Source organism: Corvus kubaryi, unplaced genomic scaffold (assembly GCF_017639235.1).
Source record: "Corvus kubaryi isolate FWS band 111438036 unplaced genomic scaffold, C.kubaryi_AGA036_p1.0 66, whole genome shotgun sequence".
NCBI lineage: Eukaryota > Metazoa > Chordata > Aves > Passeriformes > Corvidae > Corvus > Corvus kubaryi.
In genome coordinates, this window is record NW_024582054.1 from 4,094,430 (window position 1) to 4,116,738 (window position 22,309).

The following is a 22,309-nucleotide window of genomic DNA, read 5'->3' on the forward strand; positions in this document are numbered from 1 at the left end:
AATCCCAATTAGCTCACACAATAAGAGTTGGGAAGGTGAGGGACAAGCCAGTTGAATATCACTCAAGCAGCATTTTTGGCACTTCTGGAATTATGTGAGTGCTGCCTTTGGCTCAAAGAGACACCTCAGAGATTACGTAGGGGAGAGGTGGTTGGTGTGCACAAAGAATGAGAATGGAAAGCAAGTCCACAATACCCTTTTTTTTATTATTTGCTGGATTGAAATGTAACTCTACCGACCACATGCCTCTGACCGTAATTGTGACAAAGATAAGAAGTTGCTGAATCTCATGTTTCTGCGCAACACTGGTGGACAGTGTGGACAATGGTGGAACCCTTCATAACCTTGGAGGTGAGATGGTAACATGCACAGACTTCATTATTCATTAACAGACTTCAAGCAGATTTATTTTAATCAACATTCAAGTTTGCCTTGCTTGTTTTCATCCTGTAATTGCTAATTCTGTATCCTTAGTGAAATATTGAACAACTTTTCCTAAGCTGAAATACCCTCTGAATATAATAAGTTTTCATTTTCCTCTTTAAAAAAAGGCAAACCAAAAAAGAGTATCTTGAAAGAGTTAAAATCTATAGGACCAGAAGCAACATCTTATGACATTTCACACACCACATCAGATCCAAATCTGTTGTAACGAACGCCAAATTAGGACAGTCCTACAGTTAGTAACTTTCCTAATTTTCTGCTCTATTCTTGCTTTTGATATTAATCCACCTTTGCACATTTCCACATACTTCTCAAATAAATCAGCCTGCATTTTTTAATTCATAAGGGAAAATGGATCCTGGACCTCAGAACATGCATCATACCAATTACTAGGCAATGTCAGCAGTAACAGTAGAGCATCCCAAAGCTTCCAGGAAGGGGGAAAAGGGGTGCATAGGAGATGAAAATTAAGATCCCTAAAGAAAGAAAAAGAAAATAAACTAATTTTTAAAATGTGCTTACTGACTATAGTTTATTTTGGCTCACAGCAGGTTGTAGGTTTACGATTATTACAGGTGTTTATGGACTGAAGACTGTGGCAAGCAGTTGCAGTCAGGACTGACGTGTAAGAAACAGCACGTAGAAAAACCTGTTCCTTGTCTGCCTGCAGCCTCTACTCTAGCCAGAGAAATCACTTGCAGGCACACTGGATTAACTTCACAAAGGGATCTGAATTACACTCTCTCTCAGTTGCCTGGAAGATTAATAACACATTAACATCTCAAGCAGTTAGCAGGAAGTATTAACTTCGATCTGATGAAGCTGGGCATACTGCATAAAAAAAAGAAGAAATACAGCGCAGAAGTAGCTCACCTTCAGGACTTCCTCAGAGACATCTTTCTGTAGTTCTTCCAAGAATAATAAAAATTCAGTTTCTCTCTGAAGAGCAACTGGAACAGTTTTCTGAAACCATATAAGAATGGGAAATACATTAGTCAATAAAACTTTTATTTACATTAGCATGGAAACTTAATCATAGCTATTTCATTAACATTTTGAGGCAGACTGAAATATCTCTCTGAAGTAACCTAATTCTCAATTAAAGGCTATTCCATTCAGGTTCTGCTCTCACACCAGTTGATTTTATTTATTCCTACATTTGGAAACAGAGACAAATGTCACCTTGTCAAAAATCACAAACCCATCAATTCCTCAGAATGTAAAGAAAAAATGAAAGTCTAAGTAGTGACAAGGAAAAATGAATTTTAAAAAGAAGTATGCACATCCCTCAACATCTAAAGCTTATAAAAATTGTCTGATGCCTGAGCTATTTCATCTGTAATGTAAGAGAGGTGCTAGACAAATGCAGAAGTTGATAAACTCATGCTTTTCATTTATGTGAATGTGCAAAGCTACAATGTTAACTTCTAATATCTTAAAAAAACCCCAGTTTTTCTCTTCAGTGTGAAGATTAACAGTTCTTTCTTGATAAATTTGTTAAATGCAAAAGTAGTGCATGTCTCCAGATAGCTTGAGAACTTAGTTCCATGAAACATGGGAAAGCCTACATTTAAATAAGCAACTATGGAGACATTCTGCACTTGGAAGTCAGTTAGAAATCAGAGCTACAAAGTGCATTTAGAAGTCAACCAGATGTTTCTGTACCTGATTTCTGGCAAGCCATTTTTCCAGCACAAGAAGCCAAAGCCATGCAGTTCTCCATGGGCTAGAATTCTGTCCCCATCTACAAAAGCAAGAAGCATATACAGTGGATTATGCAAGGTCCTCTCCATCTCCAAGATCCAGGAAAACACCGTCAGAGATAATATTGATTTTGTATTTCTTCGAGTAAGATAAAAACAAAGACAAGTAAGTAGCCAAAGACCAGGGAAAAGAATGCAGGGAAACCAGAATATTGGTGTTCTTGCACATCAACTCAGTGATTTCTGCTGTGCAAATAACTGCTTTCAGATTGGCCAAATACTACTGGCATAGTTCCTCAAAACAAAGAAACCTATTTCTGGCCCAAAGTTCTGTCTGTATAGGTCTCTTTGAGCACTTCAGCAGATTTCGTTGAAATGTGACCACTTGCCAAACAGTGCTATTTCCTGTTCTGCCTATTTCTACCCAAAAAATGAAACTAAGTCTTAGGTCACAGCAGCCTAAATGCAGCTCTATGCCCAAACTAAAAGTGAAGCAATGTACTAATTAAAGAATCCTTCTAATTTCCATCAGTGTTTCACATGCTCCAGTACTTCAACATCCCAAAGCCCACACGGTTAGGAACATATGCAGTACTGTCAAAGGACTAGGAAAAGGAGAAAGCACAATATAGTTCCTGTCCTTTAAAAATCTCAGCACTCCTAACTAAAGCCTTTAAATGTGATAGCCCAGCTATCAAAGATCAAAAGATTGGAAATGCTTATGTCTCACATGGCTGTTAGCAATATTCATCCAACCACGTGCACACCTTCCTTCAGCTGCTGTCAGTGTAAACTGTTTCTTAGAACCTTTACTAAAATGTTACACAAACTTTGATGTGAAGAAGTATGATCATCTGGTTAGACAGTGGGAATGCGAGTGTTCCCTGAAGTGCTAGAAAGTCACCCTTCACATATGCCTAGCTGAAAAGCAGAGATAAAAAGTAACTGGGATTAAGTAAAACCGATGACATTCCAAAATACAGTGTGAGAGAAATACGAAATCAACAGCATAATTTGAACTTTTTAGAATTACATTTTTAGAAATTAGGATATTTTTCAAGAGTTGGAAACAAGAGAACGCTTTAAGTAACTACACTGCTGATCTTGGTGGTTCCATTTCTAAATTAACTGAAGCTCAGTGCCAAAGAAATGTAATTTCAAGAGACGGTCCTTCTCCTTCAGTAAAATCTATTAAAATCCGTTCTGAAATGCTTCCAGGTAGTTTTACGCTTGTATCAATCACCATGTCACTTACGCAAAGGAACACAAGTCGTTATCCCGGTGGGATGGGCAGCCTAAGTCCTTGGTTAGTGATAAGACATCAAAGTTCAGACAACAGCATCACAAGACACCTCAGTGCTACTTCCCTGATTCTACCTTTCACCCACAGCCAACACTAAACTAATTGCTCCTCCCCCTTTCACTCTCAAGTCTGCTGAACCAGAGCAGTACCTTACTTACCTTACCCCCACGGGACAAGCTACCAGAGCCTGAAGAACTGCCTCCACCTTCCCGGGGCCGTCCCCGTGCCACTGGCTCAGCTGGGGCACGCAGGCCTGTGCAAGCTCCCAGTGCCCACGCCGTACGCACTCACAGAAAAACCCGAAGAGACGCTCCAGAGAATCGGCTTCTTCGTTCCCAAAAGAATGCATCTTCCCAGGACGAGGGGGTGACCCGGAACGGGGTGATACACACGGAGGCGATGCCGCGCTCCCTGGCGGGGCAGGGCGCGGCCCCGGCGGCGCTGGGCTCTACAGCACCGCCCCAGCACCTCCTCCCCCGGCCGCCGCCATCTTGGGCGCCGCCTCAGCTGAGCGCGCCGCCGGCCGGGCACGCGGGCAGGGCGCCCGCCCATTGGCCGAGCCGGGGCGGAATGTAAACACGCCGCCATTTTTCTTTGGGGCGCCTGACGCCGCCGCCGCCGCCCTGGCAGCTGCAGCCCCGCCCTGCGCTGACCGCGCCCCCCGCCCCCGCGGACAGCCCCGCCCCCTGCCCGTGCCTCGCGCGGCTCTGATCGGCTCCCGCCCGGAGCTCCGCCCCCGCGCCCGCCGCGGGTCCGTGAGGGGGCGGCGGGCGGCTCCGGGGGGTCTGTGCGGCCGCTGCCGGAGCGGGCCGTGAGTGCGTGTATACACGTAAATACACCTACCCACACCCGGAGAGGTGCGCGTACAGGGTACATATGTGTGTGTGAGTGTATGTACCCCCTGTATAGCCGTATAACATAGACCTCTCTCTGGGACGCATACATATGTATATAGACACACCTAAATATATATGTATATATGCACACATCCCCCCACACATATATACAAATATATATATACACACATCTACTGTGTATACAGTATATATAGGTGTATGTATAGGGTGTATAGACCTACATGTAGGTGTATATATAAGGCTGTAAATTGTGTATAAATATATATATACACTTCTATGTATTTACGCCTTTGAGAGAGGAGAGAATCGGTATTAATAAATGAATGACGTGGGGGTTGTATGTATTACATATACAAGCATGTGTATGTAGTACCGAGTATGTTACGAGGATGCTGTGCACGCTCACACGGAACTTCCAACACTGGTTTAAAAGTGTGTAGGTGCCGCTCCAGGTGCCGCTCCAGACTGAGCGCACCCGGCGCTCCCGTGCGGGGCTGCGGCCGTCCCCTGCCCTCCCACCGCGCTGTTTGTGAGCCTCCCCCAGAGGGATGGGGCGCCGAGGGCCGTGACTCAGCTGCTGGGCTGGGTGGTGTCCAGCCAGTGTTTGGCGGAGATAAGACCCCCCTCAACATCCTCCCTTTATTCCGGGGTTTTTGTTTGCTTTTGTCCTGACACACAAAACAAAAACTCCTCCGGGGACTGCTGCGGCGAGGCAAGTGTAAGAGGGAGAGCGGTGATGACAGAGGAGAGGTGTGCCAAAGTAAGTGACCAAGTGAGTCCCCTGGGCTCCTGAACGCAAAATACGGGATGGGAGCTGTGCCTGTGTGCATGTGCTGGGACCCACCAATAAACTCCACATGAAGCTTGCAGGAGTTTCTTTCATTACTTCCTACAGCTTCCTGAGTATTTTTCACCTGTACGGTTAAATAGGTGTCTACAGATAAATGGTGTGTGGGCAGTCACATCTCTGAATTTTCTCCAGTCATGCTGGATGAGCTGTAACTGTTGAGACCATGTGGTTGTCATTTGTTCTATTCAGTTCTGATACCCTGTGCCTTTACTGATGGTACTTACTATGGTGCACCTCTACACAAACAATTTCTCAATGTGCACTTTCAGTTTGGGGTAGTATTTTGTATCTTTTCTCTAAGCGAGGAAGAAGCTTTAGTGGGACATGAGCATGAACTTCATTTATCCTGAGATCTTTTATGCTTGTTACTCACTCTCTAATTGCTTTATCCAGTTTGAAGTATCTCCCTACAGTCAGACTCCTCACTTGACAAGCCATTTGCTTATGTAAGACGTATCAAGTGCTTGATGCTTTTCTTCTGTTACAAAGTTCAAAACATACTTGCTGGAGTCACCTGCCCACTCCTGCCAGAGTAAATGTACATTATTAACAATCAGTACTACTGCTGTCATTTTTGAAGGTACTTGTAAAATTATTCTTCCAATATTGACCTTGTTAGGAATTATAAGTTTATTAATAATCTGTGAAGCTCTAAAGGTAGCTGGGTGTGAGTATCAAAGAGAGAAAATAAATTGTATAAGGTCATCTTAGCAGAAGATACAACTACTATATTGAAACTAGGAAATGAGGTATAGGCAAAACATTTTTAATCTTGAATTTGTGTGCATATATTGTGCAGGTCTTCTAGCAAAACTGTCTGAATTTTTACCTTGGAACACTGGAACGATAAAGCTCTTTTTATCTCAAACAGGGTCTGTTATGCATTGCCTTGGAATATTATCAGTGTTACGCAAGTTGCTAATAACATTTAGCACTTCATAGCAGCTTCTTTCTAAGTGAATCTGCATGGGGAGTGATTACATGCTGCAGTATTCTGACATTTACATTTTAAAGCCATTTCTGAAAATGAAGCCTCAAAACATCCCTAGCAATCGTTTCCAAGGTCTCTTTTTCCATGTCAGCTATGTATTAGTTCCTCCACTGACCATCAAAGCTGTTAGAGAATTGTTTGGAAAAAGCAAACATAACTTTGTGTAGAGCTTGCAACTACCGGTCTCTGTGAACAGGACAAAAGTAGATCCACCAAGAAGCCATTTTCTGCCTCTGAAGAAGTGTGACTTTTCGAAGTCACTGTCACAACAGGACAGGTGTTACTGGGATTGCCTGTGAGGATGTGGTCAACATGCATGGCAGGGCAGCATCTACACTGCTTTTACAGTGGAGGACAGAGGCTGCCTGGCCTGGTGTAAGGCCTGATGGTGCCAAGTTAGCACACCAAAATCTGGTAGCAAGTTTGAGGTGGCAGAGTAGGTTCAAGCAGAGTCTGCACCACACATCATGCTGCCACAAAGCCTCTCATCTGCTGCATCCAGAGCAACTGGAGTGCTGCAACCAGATTTATTGTCATTAGAGTACAAAAAGTACTTTAGGCTGGAAATACTTTCAAGTTCTTTTGTACACATAAAAGTAAACCCAAGGTATATCAAGTGACCAAAGCAGCTGTTATAGCTGGTTTACCCATAGCATGACCCGGTGCAGCCATTTTCACTGTTCCCTGCAGGTGGAGCAGTACGTTGGTGAAATTAAAGGTGGCCTGAGACCAACCATGAAACTCACAGTCATAGGCATGGTACACTCCAAACCCAAGAGGTAAGTGAAGGGACTGCTGGGGGCTTCATCCTGTTGTACATGCTCCTTCCTACCTGTCTTCTAAATTCAGAAGCTTTCGTGGAGGTATGTGCTCTTTGAAGGAAGAAAGTCAAACAGATTAACAATTTATGGCTTTATTTAGTTTTTCTGCACTCAGACTAAGATTAAAAGGTCGGGGAAGAGTTCACCGTTTGGTCTTTCTGACTGCCCTGACAAGATTTTCTACTTCTTGCCCTTATCTAATGTGAACTGAAGGGAACACACAAGTGACATTTTTTCTCCAGGAAGAAGTGCAATTCTCAACCTGAATCTTGGTTGTCTGTGGGGGGGTTGGAATCAACACCATTTAAGAAACGGTTTTGGCACAGGATGTAGAGGTTCATTGCTGTCTTTTATCTGGATAACAGCAACTGTGCTTACCATTATACTTTTTTTGCATCTACAGCTATCAACTCCACTGCTTCTACTGGTGAAGAGTATGCCATAACCTCCTTTAAGACACAAAGGAGTGCATGTTGAAGGATTTGATTTCAGTCAAGAGAGAGGGAAAGCAACATCAGAAATCATTAGCATTCTGCTGGGCACTGGGGCAGGAAACAAAGATGAGCAGTGTCTTGTCTCATCCCTTTCTCCAGCTTCTAAGCCTGTAAAGTCCTGTGTTTTAGTCTGACATGAAACCAACAGCTATCTCTAGTCTCTATAAGCTTCTGCCATGTTCATCATGTCCTTTACATTTCTGAAAGTTCAGTAATTTAATTGGTCTTTTTTTCAGCTTTTCAGTGACTCTGCTCTGTGATCCAGTGGATGCAAACAAAGATGTTGGACTGTTATTTACAGTTAACTTCAGTGAGAAATCCATCACCCGAAATGCACGAATTGCTGGGAAATGGGGAAGAGAAGAGAAGACTATTCCCTACTTTCCATTTACAGCAGGTGACACGTTCAAGGTCAGTGTTAGGGTGCTATGAATAGGGTAGAGAAAAGGAGGGGAGAAAGGCTGGAGGCTATGTATATGACCACAAACAGCTAACTACTGACATTGCCAGGTTAACTAGTATGGTTTGGCACGGACAGCAACAGTCCAAGCCCTGATGGGAAAGATGCATCCCTTTCTCTAATCTTAGTGAGAGTACTCACTGGAGCTTTGCAGTATAATCTCAGAAGAGGGTAGGTTATTTATTAGGGGCATTTTAGAAGAACTGGTAGACTTTGTGCTTCGCTATCCCCATGACATTTAGTTCTAAGTCCATGCTGTTGAAATCAGCCCTGCTGCTGATCTTTAATACCCTTCCCTGTCCTTTTCCATTGCAGATGGAGCTCTTATGTGAACACCAGCAAATACGAGTCTTGCTTGATGGACGGCAGCTCTGTGACTTCACTCACCGCATTCAGCCTCTGAGCTTGGTGAAAGCTTTGCGGATCTCAGGGGACATCAAGCTTACCAAAGTGGCTTGAAAAAAGGAGACCATGATATCACCAGAGGACAGAGGAAAATGTACTTTTTCTTGTCTCAGAAATGTTTTGTCTTTTTCCCCCGGCTGATTCTGGAGAGTGGGAACTCTATCTTTTTAATTTACTGATGTGTTCGAGATACACACTTTTTTTCCCCATACACACTCAGCAATTGCAGAGCTATGGCTGGTCTGGATAAATCTCAAAGCATTTGCTGAGATACACTTCTGGCCTCTCAAAACTGCAAGATTTGTGATGTTACGTGGTATCTCACATCCTTATGCCTCCTTACCCCCTCAGGCATGCCAGGTGGCAGAGCTCAGTCCTCTGTGGTGGGTGGCTGTTGTTAGCCTTGTGACTAGAACTGAGCATTATGCAGGTGGTGGGTCTGAGAAAATGGAAGCAGGAGATTTTCTTATAAATGAATAAGGGAGTCTGATGGGCCCAGCAAGGCTCACATTATCAGGAGTGAATTGCTTTTCCTGGAAGCTCTGCTCAGCACAAAACCATCTGTGCTTCCCAGCAGAGAGCAATAAATGCCTTACCACCATCCTTGTCTCTTCCAGGCAGCTTTTCCGGAATTGAAAAGCTTCAACAGCTGTGGATTTCACAGTCTTCTCTGGACCAGCCCAAGGAAATGGTATCTGTAGCTTAAACTGCACTGCCTATTCCTGTTCTTGCATCTAATTAAAACTGCACCTTTGCTTGCAAACTTCTTTACCAGCACTCTTAAATATTTGAATGCATTTAAGTGTACTGTTATTTCATTGCTGTAGCTTTTGAGTGAAATCCTAAATACATGGCTATTCTAATAAATAAACAAGCATGTATCATATTCTGCCTTTGGCGATGAAGAGACTTCTTTTCAGTACACAACTTGGAGAACAAAACATCTGTACAGAGATGAATCTGTGGATAGCAGATTATCAAATTCCTCCATGACTTCAGGGAAGATATATAGCATGCTGCATTTTTGAAGGCTCTGCAGAGTCTGGCTGTCACATACAGGTACTCATAAAACAAGCAATTTTATGAAAATAGTGTATCAGCAGGCCGATCATGTGTTTGAATAATTTCCTACATTACATTTTACCCTCTGGTGTCTCAGTTTATATATAAATCTAAAATTACAGTTGTCGCGGGTTCGGTTTGTAACCGGGCGGAAACACCAATTTAGTGTAGTGGTTTGGTCCAAAATACTCATTACTGTTTATCTGCTGTGAGATAAGAATTAGGAGAAATGCAAAACAGGCACTAAACTTGAAAGAATATAAAGAAGTTTATTAACAGACCTAAAAGAAGAAAAAAAAAAATACCACCTTCAGAACTCTCCTCCTCCCCCCCCACCTTCCTCCCTTCTCCCACTGACGATGTGAAAAGACAACCCTTAAGATGTTCAGTCTGTTTACCACTTCCATAATAACCTTGTTCAGTCCATTTAGAAAGAGAAGTCTCTTCTTGCTCATGCTATGAAAACATTATCACAACGAGACAGCCGCCCACTTCCAAATATCGTTCAGTCCATTTAGGAAGGGGAGTCTCTCTGCCTGCGTGTGAGTCCTTTCCCCCGACTTGCAGCTTTTCCCGCAACTGCCTTCGAGGGTCCACTCTTGAAGTTTTTTGGGGTATAATTTTAAGGTTGAGCCGTTCAGAAACAAAAACAGAGGCCCTTCTCCTTCCCTGGGAGCAAAGGGTCTTCATCATCTTCATCTTTAGGACTATCTCTGGGAGCATCTCTACGGACTGAGGTTTTCTCCTTTCCCGTTCGGAGCAAAAGTCCTCATCTGGTTCATCTCTCCCTGTCCAAACTTCTCATGAAATTACAGCTGCGTCAGCATCTGCCTATCTCAGCGCAGGTGCTTTTGCTCACGAATTGAACACTCCACCCCCCATATCTTCATGAAATTACGACAGGATACTCTGATATATCATAGCTTCACAACAGAATTTCAGCTTTAAGCATCTCCTCTCTCTCTTCCCTCAGGTTTTCAGCTCTTCACAGCAATAAAAGGGTTACTCTCACCTCGGCCTTGCAGCTTTACAGCTGGAATGTTGAATTTTTTCTTATCGCAGTGGAGAGGGGGGAGAGCCGAGCCGCTCCGGCTGCCCACGGCAAGGCAGTGGGGGGGGTTCCACGGCTGGAACAGGTCCATGGCTTCAGGATGGCCGTGGCCCGGCCCGGCCTGGCCCAAGCAGGGCCTGGCCGGGCCCACTGGGCCCTGCTCGGGCCCTGCAGCCACCTGTCCCAGCGCCGGAAACGAGAGAGAGCTTGGAGGGGGAGTTTGCCTATTCTTAAATGTGGATCACAGAGGTGATCACAACTTTAAGTGGCTTAGAGAATTGTCCATATTCAAACTGGCCAGCTGATAGGTTCTATCAGTTCCCAGAGGAAACTGTAAGCACCCCTTAGCAAGGACGTCCCTTCCGGGACTATGCTTGCTAACCTATGACAACAGTGAATGAAACCATTATTTTTCATATACTCAAACCTGCCCTCTGAGAAGAATCATGTCTCTGAAAAGCACGGGATATTCAAATGCACTGGTTTGGGTTTTTCTTTTATATTTAATGATTTCAAAGACAAGGTTAGTAGACAAATAATGGAAAAATAATGACTTAAGATAGAAAAAGCAATAGTGAGGACTGCTACTATAGTTCTCTGTCCAAATGGTGCTCCAACATAAATGGACTTACAGTAATAATTAGAAGGAAAAGTCTTGCTTTTATGGCTGAGTGATTTCTTCCAGTATATTCAGCACCAGAAATTGTCTGGAATTTCCACTGGTCTGATTTGATACTCAGGATCCTGTTCTGCTGTGGGGCATTACAAACAGAAGAGTAAGCTGTATGGTGGAGAGGAAGACTCTTTGTTCTTTTCCAGTCTAACAGAGAACTAAATAGTAGAGCAGATGGATGGACAGACAGACCCCTTGTTTGTTTTGCAGTGTATATTATCCTGGCAGCTGGATTGTGGCTTAGCACAAGATTCGTGTCATATACCAAGAAAGGCATTCTCAGACACCAGCACCTTTCATTACTTAGCTGTTTCAGTCTTAACAAATTAAGTTTATGAGCCCCTTTATAAAGGGGAAAGGAGCAAGACAATTCTGCTTTAAGATAAAGCACAACCTGGATCTGTCAGACATAGACTGAATACTTGTACAAAAGATCCTTTTCTTCCATCTTGGAATATCTCGTAGTTTCTTTGTAAAGCCCTGCTTGTCTGTATCCACCTGTTTTGATCTCTTGGTTAGATGGTAAATTCAAGGTGGGGGAATTATTCTGGATCTACATGATTTGGTCTACATGGTCTGCCAGGAATTGGTAGGTGTTATGGTGATTCAAATAATGAAAATAGACTATAAAGGGAAAAACAACACTCCCAGACAATGAGAGCAGGAAGCTTGGTCACAAATAGTTTGTCATTTGACATGAAGTCCACATTACTCATGTCAGTGGTTTGATTGCCTCAATCCACTGCACTCGCTCTGCCTTGGAGCTGGCCTGGATGTAATAATGAATGTCATTTTTGGTGATGATTTTGAAGAGGTTGCCTTGCACATTGCCCTTCACTCCTGCAGAGAAAAAAAAACCCGACAGATGAGGAGGGTGCACAGAGAAAATCTTTCTGGCAGATACGAAGCTTCATATGGAAGAATTTGAATTTCGTGAATTAGGGAATCAAATCTTTCCTTTTTATTATGAGTAAGACATCTAAAGCTCTTGAGTCTTTGATTTCCCTCTTCAAAACCCCTGGAAGTGTTCAAGGCCAGTTTGGATAGGGCTTTGAGCAAACAGCTTAAGTGGAAGTTGACCCTGTCCATGGCAGGGGGGTTGGAGCTTGGTGATCATTGGGGTCCTTTCCAACCCAAACCATTTGGTGATTCTGTGGTTCTATGAAAATAAAGATACACACATTCCTGCCATAGATTGTATGAACTACTGTGCACTCTACAACATACCTAAAATAGTCTCTGTTTAGGTGAAGACTATTATTTGAGTTATACACTGGAATGATGAACCCCTACCAGTTTGCACAGTAGATCAGATTTTCTCCTGCCCATAGCTGGGTTCCTCTTAGCAAGGACCTCTGTTGTTCATCATGTCCCCCTGCCCCCAGACCAAAACATTTTCAGACCTTCTCTTTAGAAAGATGTTCTGTATTTTATATCTACACATTGTACTTACTGTCATAAAACATATTCCTTGAACAACAGAAACACTTATCTGTGAGGCTGAGGTTCTAGACAAATGTCTGAACTAAGCCCATGCTCCAGCAGAACTGGTTTTTTATTGCTGTCTTTATATCTCCCCTACATTTGGGTTCTTTTCAGGAAGGAAAAGGTAACAGCATAAGTAGAGAGGACACAGAAAAGGAATGGCATCAGAGGATGCCTCAAGACTTTGAGATAAAAAATGCCCGAAAAGAAGGTGTTTTCTATTTGTCTGTTAACTCTGGAATATTATTCAGTCCTAGGACTGTCTCAGAGGTCATATGACTAAGAAAAGCCCATATAAAGGGAACACCCAAGATATGTGGAAATAACGCTTAAAAAAAAAATCCCCTTTGGTGTGGACAACCCAGCAGTACAGGGATTTGGGACGTGCCTCTGCCCTTGCTTGCAAAGGGAAATGAAAGGTCAGCCCACTTGTGCATACAAGCAACCATACATACAAACCCACACCCAAAGACTGTATTGCTACGGCATAAATATAAATGTATGGCCATTTAGAGGCTGGTTCTCACCTGCTGGGACTCCATTGTCCTCCAGAGCTGAGACAAGACAGCCACGAAGAGAGAATCCACCTACTGGTTTGTTTTCTTCCTGCAAAGAAAAAGGAAACAAGGCTTAGCTGGAAAATATCATCATTAAAATTATTTCCCAGAGCACGTGCATTACTTTTATGAAGTTGGAGACATAATGCCAGTTTTTCCAGGCATGTCACAAGATAAATCAATTAGAACATGTAGTTAAATGCATTACTGTATTGTTTCAGTCTCAGATGTTTCTCTGATGTAGCTGGGCGTGGTATAAATCAGTTAAAAGCACAAGGGTAGGCAATCACATTTCAAACGTATGTATGGTTTTATCAACAGCAATATGTTGAATTGTATATATTTCTGTAAGTATTTAGCTTGCTGCTTTTCACTGAGACTATATGGGAAAAATCTGTTTTCCGTAGTTGGCTAGCACTCTTGTTTCTTGCCTTCAGGTTCTGCAGTTTCAGCTTATAGCATTACGAGAATAAGTTGCAGTGAAAAAAATCCATGAAGGAAGAGGAAACAAAAAATGAATTAGCTCCATAAGCTCTTTTCACTGGGATGTTGCTTTTGTCTTCTTTAAAAGTCACATAAAGCATTTCTATACATGTTCTTGCAATCCTGTTGGGCTTTGTGCTACCATAAGTATCTGACTTGCTCACATTGATTATTATATTCATGAAGATAAGTTCTACTGTTCTATGAGAAAGTTTAAAACTGAGTAGTAGAAATTCCTATAAATACTTTGGCATTAAGGAGACACTATTCAATGCTGGAATAAGAATGTAAAAAATCCCAGTGCCAGTATGATCCTCAAGTGGTGGGATTTCCGCCCAGAAAGATCACAACCCAGAAAGAAACCCTGCAGGACCATGGTCCCAGACTGTGAGGGTACAGCAAAAGACCAATCCCAAGAAGACTGCTGCCACTCGGCTAAGGAAAAGGAATCTCACAGGAAAAAGACAAGACAGAAGATGCAGGGATACAAAATCCTACAAGGACAACCTCTTAGGGTAAGGCCAGAGAGGTCTAATTCCCCAGGAAATGGATAGAGGAACCCAGGGTGATAGAAACATTTACAGCATAATTGTATCTTCTTTATAATGTTTATATCTCTAAAAGGATTTCTGGGGAGGGTAACTTCCCACTCACGTACCTTGGTGGGATCATAGTAGTGCAAAAAAGCAGGATCAGCTCTCAAAACAAATTTTCTCACCTTCCAGTTTTTCCTCTTGTGCCCCTGGCAAGATGGAAGAATTAAAATTACTACCTCCTGAAATGACCGTTTTCCTATAGGCTGTAGGGGAGACATAAATAGATACCAAAAAAGAGGGTTTGGACCCAAAAAGGAAAAGTATTTCCTAACATCTTGGTAATTCCCATCATCTTCTGCTTATCTTTCTTCTTCATACATTGATAATTCCATTGTCTCTTCCTTTCCTGTGCTGAGAACTAAGAAAGCAGAGTGACAGGAACAAATGGTTATATCCCTGATTCCTGCTTTTAATTTCAGATTAAATATGGGTTTCAGATTAAAAGCCCATGCTGTGTGTGCTCTGAGGGGCTTATGTCAGGTCCTTTTGGAGCTCTTTACTCTTTCATCGCAGCCCTCTCATTGCTGACAGGCCTGTGCCAGGCCCTGTGAGCATCCCCTCCCCTGGAGGTTTGGTGCTGGGGCTGCTGGGGGCTGTCCCTGGCTGCTGCTGAGCACAGGCAGAAGCTCCTGGGCAGCTCTCGTGCCCTGTGGTGATGGGAGGCTGCCCTGCCAGCCTGTGGGGATCCCACAGCACCCTGCCAACCCTCATGGTGCCCTGGCAGCTGGAGGAGGGAGGGTTGGGAAGCATCTGATGATCCAGTTTGCACAACACTAAACTTGGGGCTCTGGGTACAAGGCTCCAGAGTAAGAGTGTGGCCATGCAGTGCAGGTAGGGTTCCATTTGCAGGTGGCTGTATTATGCTCTGAAAGAGCATGACTGACCCTCGTCTTGTTCATAGTAAGCATTGGAAACTACACCTTGCAGACCAAGGGTCAGATCTTGGAAACAGTTGCTGCCAACAGGTAATTGTGCCCAAAACCAAGATTTCACCACCACCAAAGCACCCACATGTCCACAGATAAATGTCCACTTCATACAAAGGTCAAGCTACTCAGCTTTGAAATTCGTCTGTGGCCAGCAAAACATCATCACTGTTCACTCTACCTGGATGGGATAGGTTGAACCAAAGGAACAGTGGCTCTGCTTGGAAGTGAATGTAACACCTCTGGTAGGATTTGGAGTTTGTGTGGGACTTCGGCTTTTGATACTGTTTTGTACCTTTCAGTATATGCTCAATATGTACAGAACATCCAATTAATCCTGCCTGAGCAAGTTCCACAGTTCACTTCTTTGTAACTGGATACTCTTAACTGCAAGACCTCAAGTACTGACGGGCAAGTTCTGCTGGGCACAACTCTCCAGCCATGATCATATAAGACAACGTTTACTCTCTAAGAAACCCTAAGAGCTGTAATTTTTCTTGTTTCCTTGGGCAGGTTCCAAGACTTTGCTTACCTGTTTCACTAAGAATCCTTGCTTCACAATTTTGCCACTTAATTCAGAGATGTTAAAATGTACCTCTTCCTTGGAACTGGTATTTTTCTTACTGCTCTCAGCCTGCAAATAGGGAAAAGACATTTCCACTTTTGTTTTTAATCTAAACAGAGTTTTAAGTACAAAATTCTGCATTTTATTTTCCCTTTTATTTTCCTTAGCTGTTTTTAGCTTGTATTTCCTGAGTAAATTCTACTCCATAGCTCTGTTGCACAGCCTTGTAGGACCAAGATTCACAGGCAACAAATTACAGCTGTAAAGCTGCACATGCTGGGTAGAAGCACTGTGGCCTTGAGCTGTAGCATAACTACAGCACTGCCTCCAATACATGCAGACACAGCACTGCACTCCAGGGACACACCTCTTTTAATGCCTAATTATGTAATTTGTAGATCCCTCCATATCCATGTAGCTATTTGGCTCCAGCAAAAGTGCCAGTGTTAGTACTACTAAAAGCCTAGAGCTGCTCCTTCTGCATTTGCTTTCTCAGCCTGCACATTTGCTTTTGGTTGCAGGCTGTGTGTGTCCCCTCCTCACTACCCCAAATCAAGTGTGTGACGAGGGCCAGAGGAGGTGCCTCTGTCCGCAGCTGCATCACTTACAAACATGTACAGTGCGGTGGAGTCATCGAGGAACTTCTCAGAGGGGTCGCTGGAGCGCATGGCCTCCGTGCTGCGGACCCCCACAGGCCTGATGAAGTTCTCATCCATCAGCATGGATGCCAAGGTGACAGCCTCAAATCGTGACACAGCAAAGCTGTTGGAGATGAGCCAGTCCACCAGGGCAGAACCTGCAGGAAGAAAGGCAGCTCTCATACCAAGACAGTGTGCTCTTCTGAGGAAAGGCAAATGGTCTCCTGCCACACAGGTTTTCACTTGTTGAAACATTCTGGCACCATCCCAAAGATTGTCAGAGAAGTGCTGAGTTGACCAAAAGTGTGGGGTTCTAAGCGTACTTCCATATGTCCAAAGAGCAAGAAGGAAAAGTTTTGGAGAGCTTGGCTGCACTGCCAGGCTCCACTGGGTTATCCCACAATTTATCCCACTATGAAGGCAGTACAGTAGCTCCTTTGTCCCTGCAATGAGGCATATCAGATGTGAGGTGGCTCTTTGTCTGCAGTAGGTGTACCTGTGAAGGTCTCTTTGTATCTGCTGCCTTGATCCAAATTGCGGGTCAGCTTAATTCCAGTACTGCTGTCATACATTCTCTCCACTATGTCGCTGCAAACGAGAGCACAGCACAGTATCAGCAGATGAGAAAGACAGGCAGAAATTCCTGCATACTTCTGTCAGTGCCTGGGATGTCCTCATGATTACCCACATAAAGATGGGAATTATTCTAGGTACTGCCCCAGAAGCAGTCCTAAGTACATTCCAGGAAAACTTTATTCTCCCAATAGCAGCACTAAACAAGGTGCCTCACAAAGTATCTTTCAATTTAAAGCACTTCAAGCTGATCTATAGTCAGCCTGACTTACCTGCTCAACACAAATCAAATTAATGTAATTCTTCTGTTTCTTAATCTCTTCTCTGATTCCTTTTATTTAAGATGACACACCCTAAAAATCCTAGTCTGGATTGCAATTGTTGGTTGAAAACGAACAAGGCACAAAGTCACCACCCACTGCTTCCCTGATGTTACATCTTTTGAGGTAATACATCTCCCCAGTGAGAGCATCTGCAGCTGACTAGGAAGGTCTTCAAGCCAGCAGTGAGGTGCCTGTGCAGAACCCACATACTCCCAAAACATAATGGTCAGGAAAAAGTGCGTTCCTTGGCAAAAGTATGTGCAAACCTAGGACAGCACAGCCAGTTTAGAGGTTCCTGGCCACACAGGAGCAGATCTGTGAAGAAAGGAGCTTCCCTTGATCCTCCCCATCCATCAACTCAGGCACTTTGCAAACTACAGCAACAACAGAATGAGAAATCATATACACTTACTGGAGGCTGATATTTTCTAGCAGTTTGAAAGAGTTCTTCATTCTGTGAAGTTCTTGTACCTGTACTGGGTGACCAGCATGAATAGCTCCAGTGATGTCCAAAGCCCAAGAATCACGTTCCTCCCTGGAGCAACATTCAAGGAAATAGTCTGTATTGGTTTTTGTCTTTAGTTTGATGAGTAGCTGTGGAGAAAGAAGTACAAAGCAATAACATCATTTAGCAATTTCCCTACTCTTGCATTTTGCTTTTTTTTCGCACTGGCCCAAGTGACACAGATAACTCTGATAGTGTATCCCACCTGAGCAGTTCAGAGCAATTCTTGTTCAGAAGGATGGTGGGCACAACTCTGGGTTGTTTTGGTTTTGTTTTTTTTTTGGCTTCTATCCCCCTCAAATCCCTAGGTTTTCAGATAAACATGGTCTGCATGCATGGAGCTCCTGGTACTTAGAAGAGAGCAGACCACACAGATAATGGATTACACAGGAGTGTGCTGCTGACTGTAGAGATTTTCACATCCAGATCTCGACAACTGCAAACTCTTCATTTGGCTCTTTCTGCCATGAGAAGTACTGAAATAGTCAGCAATTCCCAAAGTAATTTCCATTGCGGCCCCACACATGGGAAATCTGCATTGCTGCTGCCCATGGGTGAGCAGAGAAACAGAGGAGGCACTTTTTCTTCCAGAGTCGTCTTGCTGGAAAGTTTCTACAGCAGCAGTATTCCATTGGTGAAGGAAAAAGGAGCCTGATCTGGCTGCCTGGGAGCACCCCATGGATACCCAGGATTTAAGACAACTACCACAGATGATGCTTCCCTTTTTCTCCACCCTCCTCAGATTTTATTGAGCTGTTCATGTCCTCTCTCCACACACTGTTGGGCTGATGCATTTGCATTTCTTCTCCTCACTGTGTGCACAGGAGTAGTGGTTGGGGTTGGGGTTTTTTTGTTAATAGCTGTGACTCACATTTGGGCACAGGGAAGAACAAAGACAAAATGAGGGAGTTCAGTGCTTGTCCTGGTTACACTGCTAGCGGCAGCTTGCTTTTGGCTGGTCCTAATTCCGGAAACACCCCGGTGGTATGGTTGCGGTAATCAAAGAAGCCAGGAGGAGAGAAGAAGATAGGAAGAAGTCAGAAAGTGAGTGACATAGAGAAGAGATTTTTTTCCCAGTCATACCGGTCTGTTCTCATATTCCAGGCATGGACAAGTAATAGTGCAGCCATCCAAAAGGATCCTGCCCTTTGGAGAAGGCTCCTTCTTGCCTCCTTCAATTTTGTAATACAGCAGCTTATCCTGAAGCAGAACGAACCATCTCACTTTCCAGTTACGAACAACATGTCCCTGGAGGGCAAGAAATCCACATAGCTTATTTTAACACAAGAACTGAGAAATGACCATATTTTCTTCTTGGCTTCTTGTATGAAACGAAGCACAAGAAGTCATCCTGAGTCCTGTTCTCCCTGAAATACACATTTCAAGTAACAAAATAGCACAGCTCCATCACTATAAAATCATAGAGGAATAGAAAAGTGCTTTGCTCTTTCTTCAGCCAGGAGAACTTCTTTGCTGGCAAGAATTGTTTCATGTAAAAGCTCACATGAATTATCCCAAAGAGCTGATGTAGCTGCACACCTGTCTGCTAACAGCACAGGCAGCAACAGGGCTAAAACTGAAATGTGTGAAGGCTCTTAGCAACTAGCTCCTCCTCTCTGGCGACCCTGGGTGGTGTCTTTTCTCTTTCATTTTGATGTGGCTCTAGGTGCCAAGTGGTTTTGCAAACACTTTGCTGGGTGAATTCGCTTTTCCTTACATCCCCCACTTACTGCTAATGAGAAGTTCATTTCAATCGTACCTGCCTCCAATCTCCTGGGCTAAAACATTCCCTGTGCTCCTGTTTCCTGTAAAGGAAATATGCTTTTTAAAGACAAAAGACTGAATGAAGGCTGCTGTTGAATGCCTCATGGATTATATGACAATACAGACAAATCCTCCTATTTTCCCTCTGTAAACAGCCCCCAGCTCTCTTTAGTCTGGTTAAAGGACAGCAAAGCCAGTGAGGGCTGGCACTGGCAGGCTCAGTCCTGTCTGATGGTGTCTGGTCCAGCTTTGCTGTGCAAAGAGCTGACTTGTGTTTCTACAGGTGATGGAGTGTTACAGCCAGCAGGCAAAGCAGGGGGTAAAGAAAGCTCTGACACCTGGGACAGGGTGAGCATGGTGAGAAGAAAGAAACATGTAAGGTCCAGTTGTGACATGAATTAAAGCTCATTAGTTCTCTGTAAATAAAGGGGAAACCCAGCAATTTCCAAGTAAAGGTGGAGTAACGAGTCTCTAAAATCCAGGGCACTATAGATCCAATGTCTTCTAGCCCATACTAAATACAATTTATCTAACTTGTGTTTGTTCTCTCCTTTCCTTTGCGTTCCTCAGTGATTTTTTTCACCTGTTGTAAAGTTACTTGGCCATTTTTCCTGTATGTTCTTTGCTATGGCTCTATTCTTTCCTTCTAGAAAATGTTCTCTTTTCTCAGGAGGTCACCTTACCTTTTTTTCTTTATCTTTACCTGAATTCCACACATTCATTTTATATTTATAATGCATTACAGTACATAATTCTGTCATTTATAATGCAATTAGATAATCTCTTTGCTTCTGTTCTCTTCTCAAGAAAGCTCTATTTTCTTTACCTGATCCTATACCTTGCTCCTTTTTCCTCTGTGAATCCCAGGTTCCCTTGTCCCTCAGTTTCCTTTAGTCATCCTCTTTGTGGTCTCCTTCCTATCAAGCTGTGTATCTGGGTGATGTTGTACAGACTGTGGTAGTCACAGCTCTGTGTGCTGCCGATAACCTGCTCCTCTCACACACTCGGTGCCTTGGCTTCCCATTTGAATTCAGTAGTCACTAAAGAGGCAAAAAGTACAGCTGTAGCCCAGGGAGGAGACTGGGAGCTGGGACTGCTCTGCCCTTGCTCCACATAGAACTTCATATGGCTAGTGGCTGGCTGGCCAACTGGCTGGGAGTCCTGCCAGGAAAGCTCCTGACCAGGATTACCTTCATGTTAGCACCAGAAACACTGCCACGTACTGTAGAAAAGCATTTCCCAAGGCGTGGCAAAGCTTTGAACAAACCTCTGAATCACATTTTTCTCTGTGAAATCAAGGACCATATTAATCATTGAGACAGGGTCTTGATACTAAAAGCAGTTTATGTCCCTTGCTAAATTGCCTCCTTGTGTTCCAGCAATGACTGACTTGGTCCTACAGGGAGAAGTACTGGGAAGGTTGAAATCTTTCAGCTCTTTTCACCACATTTTGGCTAAAATTTTCTTACAGCACTGCTTGAGGAGTATGGAAAAAAGAAGTTATTTCAAGCACATTTTTAAGTTTGCATTGCCCTGATCCCCTTTAAAAAGAATAATCTGTTCTCCATTCTTTCATATGAAATGGGAAACCCTGCACAGACAGGTCACTGAAAAATGCACAAGCTATCTTAACCGACTGTCAGAACTTCTTCTGTCTCGCCATCCTCCGCTGCTCACCCCCACTGCTGCCTCGGACGTGCTCCTTGCAGGGGTGTGTGCGAGGTGCAGACATATTGGCTTTCTAAGCCCTGAGTCATCCTGATGGCTAATTCACCTTCCTCTACAGAAATGCCAGCACGGGGAAACTTGCGGGTGGGTAGCGAATAGCTGCAGTTCATGCAGCTTCCCTAGCAGGCATCTGCACAAACCTGGAGGAGCTCCTTTCCCAGGAGCAGGCAGGAGCCCCTCCGACCCAGCACCCAACAGGCTGCCTTGCCAGAGCCCTGGCTCGCTGCAGTCCCTGCTCAGGAGCTGCTTCCACGTTTGAGCAGAGCAGCACGGAGGGGAACCAGAGCACTCACCCGTTTGACGAGGAAGCCCTCCTTCAGCACTCCAGCTTCTTCCTCCATCATAGCCAGCAGGGAAAAGAGCAGAGCCCCCGCAGAGAATTGCCTGAGCCCTGGCAGTCTGTCCGTCTGCACATGATTTGTTTAAGAAAGTTCATTTTTCTTTGCTCCCCTCCTCCTCCAATGTGACGCACTCTCCCTTCCCTGTTTTTTTTTCCCTCCCTCCCTACCTGTGAGACATTAGTTAAACAGCGAGCTGGCTCTGATATATTACCTGCCCTCGGGGAAGTAAAACAAAGGGATGTCTAAAAAGGATCTTGAAAGAATTTCACAGAATTTAGTAGAGCAAAAAACCACCACCGAGTGAGCTGGCCAATATAAGCAGCTAGAAAATGACAAATCAGGTATTGCATGGGAGGGGGAAGCAGAATTTTAAAACCACATTCCTCAAAACTTCAGACTAAACAACTACCACTTAAAATTTCTCATCTAACAAACACATCTCTCAGAAGTTCTAGAGATCAGCACAGCTTGTAACACATAGGATATTGTGATTACAAGGTGACTTTTACAAATCTTAAAGTAACTTCTTTTGCTAAAAATTTATTTTCCTAAATAAGCTCCAAAGCACCTACAAGTCCACTCTACTTTCAGTGACCCCTCAGTATATAAACCCAGATTCTCAACCTAATATCTTAAATCTCTACGTAAGCAGGCTTTTAGTAAAGCAGCCTGATCCATGAACATTGCGGTGACCTCTGGTACCTCCTGAAT

The 22,309-nt window shown here is 43.8% G+C and overlaps 3 protein-coding genes across 11 annotated transcripts in view; 1 reads left to right on the forward strand and 2 right to left on the reverse strand.

Annotated features, from left to right (window-relative positions):
- ZFYVE26 (zinc finger FYVE-type containing 26) overlaps positions 1-3,952 on the reverse strand; it is a 49,356-nt gene extending 45,404 nt beyond the window's left edge. For 6 of the 7 annotated variants that reach the window (XM_042047251.1, XM_042047255.1, XM_042047254.1 and 3 more), the window contains exons 1-3: positions 3,609-3,950; positions 2,110-2,188; positions 1,318-1,407 (exon numbers count right to left, since the gene is read on the reverse strand). In XM_042047251.1, the coding sequence (XP_041903185.1) occupies positions 1,318-1,407; positions 2,110-2,188; positions 3,609-3,799 (360 nt within the window). In that variant the 5' untranslated portion in view covers positions 3,800-3,950. Of the gene's footprint in view, positions 1-1,317; positions 1,408-2,109; positions 2,189-3,608 lie in introns of all 7 variants that reach the window. The other variant, XR_006019277.1, reaches the window with a different exon arrangement.
- An 814-nt stretch (positions 3,953-4,766) lies between these two features.
- LOC121673957 (galectin-related protein A-like) lies at positions 4,767-9,214 on the forward strand. 2 transcript variants are annotated; one of them, XM_042047846.1, is made up of 5 exons: positions 4,767-5,067; positions 6,839-6,927; positions 7,700-7,874; positions 8,239-8,422; positions 8,946-9,214. In XM_042047846.1, exons 1-4 carry the CDS (start codon positions 5,044-5,046, stop codon positions 8,380-8,382), a joined length of 432 nt encoding a protein of 143 aa, XP_041903780.1. In that variant the 5' UTR covers positions 4,767-5,043; the 3' UTR covers positions 8,383-8,422; positions 8,946-9,214. The 2 variants fall into 2 exon arrangements, with proteins under 2 accessions (XP_041903780.1, XP_041903779.1); XM_042047845.1 differs by having other exon boundaries at positions 8,239-9,214.
- Positions 9,215-11,488: 2,274 nt separating this feature from the next.
- PLEK2 (pleckstrin 2) lies at positions 11,489-22,170 on the reverse strand. Of its 2 annotated transcripts, XM_042047843.1 has the most exons (9): positions 21,551-22,167; positions 18,849-19,013; positions 17,673-17,854; positions 16,861-16,952; positions 16,335-16,522; positions 15,694-15,795; positions 14,298-14,381; positions 13,127-13,205; positions 11,489-11,954 (listed from the first exon to the last, which is right to left on the reverse strand). In XM_042047843.1, the coding sequence occupies exons 1-9, from the start codon at positions 21,599-21,601 to the stop codon at positions 11,827-11,829; spliced, it is 1,071 nt and encodes a 356-aa protein (XP_041903777.1). In that variant the 5' UTR covers positions 21,602-22,167; the 3' UTR covers positions 11,489-11,826. The 2 variants fall into 2 exon arrangements, with proteins under 2 accessions (XP_041903777.1, XP_041903778.1); XM_042047844.1 differs by lacking the exon at positions 18,849-19,013 and having other exon boundaries at positions 21,551-22,170.
- Between the last annotated feature and the right edge of the window lie 139 nt (positions 22,171-22,309).

Coding starts and splice junctions, on each gene's coding strand:
- PLEK2 (XM_042047843.1), bottom strand. CDS start 21,601: ATGATGGAGGAAGAAGCTGGAGTGCTGAAGGAGGGCTTCCTCGTCAAA. Junction 14,382..15,693: donor AAGGATTCTTAGTGAAACAG/GTAAGCAAAGTC, acceptor CCATCTTGCCAG/GGGCACAAGAGGAAAAACTG. Junction 11,955..13,126: donor GGACAATGGAGTCCCAGCAG/GTGAGAACCAGC, acceptor TTTTCTCTGCAG/GAGTGAAGGGCAATGTGCAA.
- LOC121673957 (XM_042047845.1), top strand. CDS start 5,044: ATGACAGAGGAGAGGTGTGCCAAA. Junction 6,928..7,699: donor GTACACTCCAAACCCAAGAG/GTAAGTGAAGGG, acceptor TCTTTTTTTCAG/CTTTTCAGTGACTCTGCTCT. Junction 7,875..8,238: donor CAGCAGGTGACACGTTCAAG/GTCAGTGTTAGG, acceptor TTTCCATTGCAG/ATGGAGCTCTTATGTGAACA.